This window comes from Triticum aestivum, chromosome 7A (assembly GCF_018294505.1).
Source record: "Triticum aestivum cultivar Chinese Spring chromosome 7A, IWGSC CS RefSeq v2.1, whole genome shotgun sequence".
Lineage (NCBI taxonomy): Eukaryota > Viridiplantae > Streptophyta > Magnoliopsida > Poales > Poaceae > Triticum > Triticum aestivum.
In genome coordinates, this window is record NC_057812.1 from 12,974,923 (window position 1) to 12,983,418 (window position 8,496).

Consider the following 8,496-nt stretch of genomic DNA (forward strand, 5'->3'; position numbering starts at 1 on the left):
CATGCAATTTTCCATCATATCAAGTTGTATGAAGCATAAAAAAAATTAAGTAATCAAGATTGTGCGTCTACGAACAGCTTCCTCAAAGACAATTACCCATGCATAATAGTATTAACAAAAGGGCCGATGCTAGGCGTCGGTGCGCCGGCCGAACGTTTCGGCCGGTCCAGCCCTGGCCGTCAGATCAGCCCGTCCCGCGCCGTTGGATCCTTATCCAACCAGGTCCTCGTCTTCCTCTCGCGAGCGCCTAACGAGCGTCTTCTTCCTCTCGCGAACCCCATCTCGCCGGCTGCCCCCGCGTTCCCCCTCGTCGCCGCCCCTCCCTCGCCCGCCCTCCTCGTCCCAGATCACCGTCCTCGCCGGCCGTCTTTCGCGGCCGCCCTGGTCGCCGGTAGTCCTCGGCGGCCGTACTCTTCACCGGCTTCGCCCCCATGCAAATAGCCCATCCCTGCGGTTGCAGCTTCCATGGCCACCGTTGCAGCTCCGGTGCGCGACGACCGGAGCTCACCGGCGTGCTCATCGGTGTGCTCGCCGGCACTCATCCCCCGCTTGCGAACAAAAAAGATCGAGCGCCCAGGGAGATGCTCAGTGCTGCAACCTACGACGAAAAAAGCTACAACTAGCGATAGGAAAAGCTTCAACCGGCTACGAAAAAAGCTTCAACCAGTATACGACTGGAGCTATGGATGACCAAGAAAAGTTACAACCGGTGACAGAAAAAGCTTCATCTAGCGATGAAAAAAAGCTTCATCCGACTATAAAAAAAGTTTCAACCGTGGAAACGAAGCCATGGACGAAAAACAAAAAGTTGCAACCGATAGTTATAAAAGTTACAACCGCATTGAAAAAAGCTTCAAACTCCTTATCTCAGCTGCGACCCCGCGATGACGATGACGCCGTTTTGCTGCAACCGTAGTAGATTTTTGCTACCACCGGCAGTTGAATTTGCTACAACCGGTTTCATCAAAAAATCGCCGTGGGGTGTAGTCTGCCATGGCTCCGGCGAAGTAGGCAGAGCTCCGATGCATGCGAGGTAGGCGTCGCCGTGGTAGCACCCCATCGCCCCCGGTTGCAGCATCTCCCGTGGTCACCGCCCCTCGGTCGCCGGCGAGATGGAATGGTCACCGTGCAGATCCATGGCAGCTTCGAGCGCGGAGGGGAGGCGCGGTGCTGCAACCAGGGGCGGGGGGGGGGGAGGGAGGGGAAGGGATGGGGAAGGGGTGGGGAGGAGGGGGCAGAAGAAGAGGGCGGCGCGCGCCCCGGCGAGCTGCGCGAGATGTGCGCGGAGTGACGCGAGGAAGAGGGAGACCGGCCCAATCTTTCCGCCGGTGCGCCGGCCCCAACCGTTTCCCTAACAAAAGCGAGGTGATCAAATATTACACTGTCCACAAATGCAACAGTACCACTTAACATACACCACCTAAGCAACAGTACCACTTAGCATACACCAAGAACCAGCTAGTCAGCAACCACATCATAACATAAGTAGAGCAGATCTCGGCTACCACTACATCATAACACAAGTACAGCAGGCCAAATGAGTTCAGATCTCCTGTCAGCATCAGCCTTTCAAGGTCAGAATCGACGACGGAAAAGGGACCAGGCAACACTCACTTCCATACTACATGAGCCAACCGTCAGCACAAAACCTGGGGGAGTTATACCAGCCATCTCAGGTTTTAAGGCTACCTCACTGCTATCAGCAACTTCATCATCGTTAATAGGATATGCCATGGCAGAGACTTTGAGCATCTCCTCAAGGTCAACGGAAACCACACTGCGTGAGAGCTTGACCATGCCATCAGCACCAACAGGCAATCCACCATCTCCAAAATCAAGTAACTTGACTTTCAGGTCATCAGCTCCAGTGTTGTAGGCAGTAAACATACCTCGAAAACCATCTGGCCAAGACCCACCAGTGACTTTTATGCGGATCGTGGCCTCCACAGCGCACATAATGTGATCGTATTTAAGTTCAATTGTGCTAATCCTGCTAGGGTAAACGTCACTAAGCACGCATCCAGATCTAAAATTCAAAACTAGCTCGCTTAGGTCTTTATCATCAGATTTAGTGGTCCCCTTCACTTTCAGCGAAACCTCAATGTGCGAAGGTTCCATCGACACAGCAACAGCACGGCTTGGGCCTGTCAATGCTAGATACGGATCCTGCACCAAACAACTATTCAAGTAAATAACAGAGTAATGTTCATCAACAGTAAGACCGCATCGAGTAGAATGCAAACAATCTACTCTATCTTATAACAGAGTATATGGTAGAAGAAGCTTAATGAATCACTAAATCTGACATTGGCAAATGCACAATGGGCAGCACAGATATATCAAAGATGCTAGAGAAGGCCAGGTTAATTAAGGAAATAAAAGGAAGGAATGAAAGAAGATTTATATACGAACATTCTTATTGATGATTTGGCAGTTATTCCTCTGTCGCTGGAAGATAATGTTGCGCTTGTGATCCAAGATATCACGCACGGCAACCATACCAAACACTTGCAGTGGCCAGCGTAAAGAGTCGTCATTGATCGACACGATTTTGAGAGAAACGATCTGCAGAGTTTCCGCGGTCTCGATGTAGACCTTCTCCTCGGGAGTAGGGTAAGTGTAACGCATAGGTGGGATAGATGCTGCATCAATCAATAATGGCCTAGTTAGTTGCATGTAAGTAATGACAGTATGGATTGGCATATGCTGCAATGTAAAACCTCTTCAAACAGGGCTTATTGCTATCGATTCGATGATCCCTATAGGGCGCGGTCAGCGAGAGTTCATTATTGGGGACAGACAGACCGGCAAAACAGCAGTAGCCACAGATACAATTCTCAAGAAAAAAGGGCATGGATTGGCATATGCTGCAATGTAAAATTGGTGGTTTCATTTGATAGATGGCAGAAAAATGCAAGTAATTGCAAGTAAGAAGAGGTGATTTACTGATTTCCAGGAAGGTGGCGCCGTGGCGGGCGTGCTGTTGGTTCCAGCGGCCGCGGAACATGGAGGCGTCCAATTCTTCCTCGCACTGCGCCCACTCCATCTCCTTCTCATAGAGAAGCATCGCCTCTTCTGCGGCTTCTATCGCCTTGGCGGCCGCCTCAGCATCCGCCTTGGCGGCCCGGGCGGCTTCTTCAGCCTCCTCGGCCTTGGCCTTGGCTATCCTGGCAGCTTCTTCGGCCTCCTCGGCCTTGGCCTTGGCTACCCTGGCAGACTCCCTCGCCTTCATCCTGGCTTTATACGCAAGGGATTCAGCCTTGTCCAAGTCTATCCGCGACGCAGCCTTCTTCGCCCTGGATTTCTTCCCCTTGACTTCTTCGGCATTCACCGTAGGCAAGGGAGAAACCTTGGACGAGCCAAAGCGGTACTCCTCCTTGGCTTTAACCCCGCCACCCATCTGCGTCTCCAGCGCGCCGCCCCCGAGATCGATCGTCTTCCACGCCGGCTCCTCCCCGCCGCCGCCGCTCTTTGTTTTGTGTCCGCGCGGTGGGGAAAAGAACCCTAGATCGGGGGGTGGAATACTCTTGGTGGATGGGGCGGTCGGCCGGTCGGGTCGGGTTCTCGGCCCAGGCCGTGAGTGGGTGGATATAGATTGTAGAGCTAGTTTGTTTTGTGTCCACAAGTTGATGCCTGGGAAAAAATGTTGCGTGTGGACACGAGGAGCTAGCAATTGCTGCCTGGCCAGGCTAGCCGGAAAGAAATGTGTTTGGATGAAGCCTGGCCTGGTGAATAGTTCAATGGTTTTAAAAAGAAATCTTAGAATGTACTTATGAGAGCATGGTTAATAGTATAGCCAGCTGCTGGCTATAAGTCAGTGACATGTTATCTACAGCCTATCTTATAGCTAACATGTATAATAGTAGATCAAAAGAGTGTACTACTTTTTTTATTATGCGGCCCACCTTTCATTCTCACAAAGTGTCTAGGAGCACGTGCTAGAGTTGTCTCTTCACCAAGAGCTTGCTTACCTTCTCTCTCCTCTTCTCTCTGCTCCAACTAAACAGAATATACTAGTTTATTTTTTATAGCCCGCTGACTCAGCTCTATTATACTTGCTCTGACATACCATACCATAGCTGCAGGAGTGCTGTCGTTTTGTGATTAGTAATTCCCAAGCAGCAATTAGCATCTAGGTCGGCTGCCCAGGCGCTCGAAACTGGACGCCTGTGGTCGCCTCGGTCTGCCTGGACCAGGCTAACAAAAGTGCTCAAGTATCCAGGCCAGACCGGCTTCCTCAGTCCCAGGACAACGAGCAAACAACTTCTCTGAAAATCCAGGCTAGGCACGGCACCATGAGGACGTGAACCGAACTGACCCATAGTGGATGGGGATTAAGCGCCGACCCAAGCGGACGGACGGCCATTTTGTCAACACGAGCCCAGGTATGCTCAACCAAATCATTTTGTAGCTACATGTGAGTTTTCTAATCACACATTTCATGAAGAAAATGGATGAACTATTCAAACATTGCCGCTCCTCCATACTCATGCACAACATTCTCACCCTCAAACTGAAACCCTTGATTGTAGATACGTTACGGGCGCTCATCTTCTACGATCATATTATGCATGATCACACAAGCAATCATCACCTCCCACGGCTTCTTGGTGCTCCAAGTCCTAACAGGATACCGAACGATACCCCATCGAGATTGCAAAATACCAAAGGCACGCTCCACGTCCTTCCTAGCACTCTCTTGCTCTTGGGCAAATCTTTTCCTCTTCTCTCCAACAAGGTTGGGGATTGTCTTTACAATAGTGGTTCACTAAGGAAAGATACTGTCACCTAGGTAGTATCCTTTATCGAAGTTATGGCCGTTGATGGTAACATTCACCGATAGGCTGTTGCCTTCGGCAAGCCTTGCAAACACCGGTGAGCGTTGAAGCACGTTGATATTATTATGTGATCCGGCCATGCCGAAGAAAGAGTGGCAGATCCAGAGATCTTGTGAGGCCACGGCCTCAAGTATGACAGTGCAAGTCCTAACACACTAGTGCAGAACCGGGCAATAGCACCGGTTCGTAAGGCCCTTTAGTGTCGGTTCGGTAACCGGCCCTAAATTGTAGGCACTAAAGGCCCCCCCCCCTTTAGTACCAGTTCAGCATGAACCGGTGCTAAAGGGCAACCACGTGGCACGAGCCAGCTCCGTGGGCACGTAGGACATTAGTACCGGTTGGTAACACCAACCGGTACTAAATGTTTGGGTGTGTTTTGGTTTTATTTTTTATTTTTACTTTAATTTTGTGTTTTCAATTTAATTTAGTGATTGTTTTACATTATAATGAGTTGTTAAATCATTAGGTGATTAGTTTGACTTGATGCGTGGATCCTAGCTAAGTCATCAAGTATATGTCATATCCATATTATATATACTTGATCACCTACTTAAGTGATCGAGGTAATATGGATATGGCATATACTTGATCACTTAGCTAGAATCCATCCAGTTGAAACTAATATGCAATTTCTTTCATAAATGATATAATAACTCATCATCATCATCATATTAATTAATATAAAAACTCTTGCATCATATATATCATCACCAACGGTTTTCATAGCAAAGATATCATCGAGTTCAACATGGTAATGATATTATAAGCGTTCATAACACCACAAAAGCAAATCACTCTTTGAGATTAAGTTCAGGACGAAGAACACGGACATGAGAGGACAAGTACTAAGAGCATGAACTAGCTAATTAATCACCCCTGCTGCTCTCTCTCAGGTAAAATAGCATAGAACATGTATAGCTTTGCTGATTCATCATATTGAAGCATGCAGATGAACATGTCTCCTAATCGTGGGTTGCGCTTCTGATTGCTGCCCCCTAGTACTTCTCTGTGATCGTTCACAATTTTGCTCCAGTCTTTTACTATTAAGCATTCCTCGCTATTAGAAATCCTAAATGCACTAAAGTGCATTGTAGGATATCTTGGCCGTAAGCTAACAATATTCATGGTACCTTTAGTCTCGATCCAATCAGGCACAACATTCATCGGGAGTCCCTGTTGAAGAACATCGTATAGTAACATACTTAGCAATGAAGTTTAGCTTAAAAAAATAATGTATGCAAAAGATGCACTGAGGAGAAATAGTAGAAATCTTATCATCTTTCCTAAATATATGTGACCGTAGTTCAGTACGAACACTATTGGTCGCACGTTTTGAGTACTAACATTTCTAAGTGCAGGAAAGAAATTTGTCTTGACAGCATCAAGATCCTCAAGCCATGAAACATAATGACTTGTCTCCTCGCAGTTTAGTTCAGCCCTGGGACAGTGGACGGTCCTGTCTACCAAGCGTCGGACATGTTTGCTTGATTGGAAGTAAGCTGTCAATATAAATTGAGATCTATTAATTATTCAACTGGTTCAAATAATCTCATATCGAAGACATAAATATGGTTGAGAAACTCACATAATGGTAGAACTGGAGGCGTTTGCACATCGACCCAGATGTCTCTATTACCTTCAATATCATCTTCCGGACGAATATCAAAGGTGATAACCATATCAGGCTCAAATGCATAAGCCTTGCATAGTGCTTGCCAAGTTTTGCATTCAAAATAGGTGTATGTGTCTGCATTGTATAATTTGACGTTGAAGGTATAACCATGCTCGGTCTTCAAGTAAACTCTTTTTACCTCCATAGTTTCGTTAGGACTGAAACCTATCTTATCCAAGACAAAAATTCTTGCATGGCAGGGGATACGCTATTAGAATAGTGAAAAATTAAAATTAAAAGTTGAAGCAAATGAAGCATAAGTCATGCTTAATTACGAAAAAAGACTTGTCGTTGTGACTTACTGTATCCACTTCGAAGTTCTCATCCAGCTTGATGCTGAAGCGTCTATCATCAACTAGAAAATTTCTGCCGCACAGGCCGCGCTGGTCTTCGCAGTATTCGCACATAATGAAATCGTGTTCGTCGTCAGACGACATTCCTATGTTCATAGGTGAAACATTAAACACTTATTAGTTCTATTAATTCAACTAATTCTGTTAATTCAACTAGTTCAACTAATTAATTGAACTAATTCAACTAAGCACTTACGAAAAATATACCTAATTAATTGAACTAATTCAACTAACTAGTTCAACTAAACTAGTTCTATTAATTTTCTTACTAAAAATAAGGTAGCTAGTTCTATATAATAAAATGTTAATTAGATAATGAAATCTCATATAACTAAATTAAATACATATCTAACATATAATTTATATATAATTCATCTAACATTTGACATTAATATCTAACATATGTTCATGTATAGGTGAAACATTAAACACTTACTAGTTCTATTAATTCAACTAAATAACTAGTTCTATTAATTCAACTAAATAAACTAGTTCTATTAATTCAACTAAACTAGTTCTATTAATTTCTTACTAAAATAAAGTAGGTAGTTCTATATAGTAATATTTTGATTAGATCATCAAATCTCATATACCTAAATTTTTCTTACTAAAAATAAACTTGTTCTATTAATTTTCATATTAAAAATAAACTAGTATTCAACTAGTTCAAATCTCATATATATACCTAATTAATATCTAGCTATACTAATTCAACTAGTTCAACTTGTTCTAATTCATGTAAAATATATTTGACATTAATATTTAACATCTTTTCCATATAATTCACCTAACATTAACATTCTAACATTATTATCTACGTAATTTATCTAACATTAATCTAAACAACAGAAAATAGAAAATAAGTAAAACCAATGTGTGTGTATGTGTGTGTGTGTGTGTGGTGTGTGTGTGTGTGTGTACGACCGGGGGGCGGCGGCGTATGGGCGGCGGCGGGCGACGACGGGGACGGGCGCGGCGGGCCGGCGAGAGGCGGCGGGCGTCGACGGGCGCGGCGGGGGCGACGGGCCGGGCGGTGACGGCAACGACGGGTGGCGGGTGTTGGGGAACGTAGTAATTTCAAAAATCTTCCTACGGACACGCAAGATCATGGTGATGCATAGCAACGAGAGGGGAGAGTGTGATCTACGTACCCTTGTAGATCGACAACGGAAGCGTTAGCACAACGTGGTTGATGTAGTCGTACGTCTTCACGACCCGACCGATCAAGCACCGAAACTACGGCACCTCCGAGTTCTAGCACACGTTCAGCTCGATGACGATCCCCGGACTCCGATCCAGCAAAGTGTCGGGGAAGAGTTCCGTCAGCACGACGGCGTGGTGACGATCTTGATGTACTACTGTCGCAGGGCTTCGCCTAAGCACCGCTACAATATTATCGAGGACTATGGTGGAAGGGGACACCGCACACGGCTAAGAATATGATCACGTGAATCAACTTTTTTGTCTCTAGGGGTGCTCCCTGCCTCCGTATATAAAGGTTCAAAGGGGGCGTGCGGCCGGCCAGGAGAGGGCGCGCCAGGAGGAGTCCTACTCCCTCTGGGAGTAGGATTCCCCCCCCCCTTTCCTAGTTGGAATAGGATTCGGGAGGGGGGAAAGAGGAGAGAGAGAAGGA

The 8,496-nt window shown here is 46.0% G+C and overlaps 1 protein-coding gene across 1 annotated transcript; it reads right to left on the reverse strand.

Moving 5' to 3' along the window:
• Positions 1–1,366: 1,366 nt before the first annotated feature.
• LOC123151366 (uncharacterized) lies at positions 1,367–3,546 on the reverse strand. The gene is made up of 3 exons (XM_044571096.1): positions 2,947–3,546; positions 2,413–2,642; positions 1,367–2,166 (listed from the first exon to the last, which is right to left on the reverse strand). Exons 1-3 carry the CDS (start codon positions 3,398–3,400, stop codon positions 1,576–1,578), a joined length of 1,275 nt encoding a protein of 424 aa, XP_044427031.1. The 5' UTR covers positions 3,401–3,546; the 3' UTR covers positions 1,367–1,575.
• Between the last annotated feature and the right edge of the window lie 4,950 nt (positions 3,547–8,496).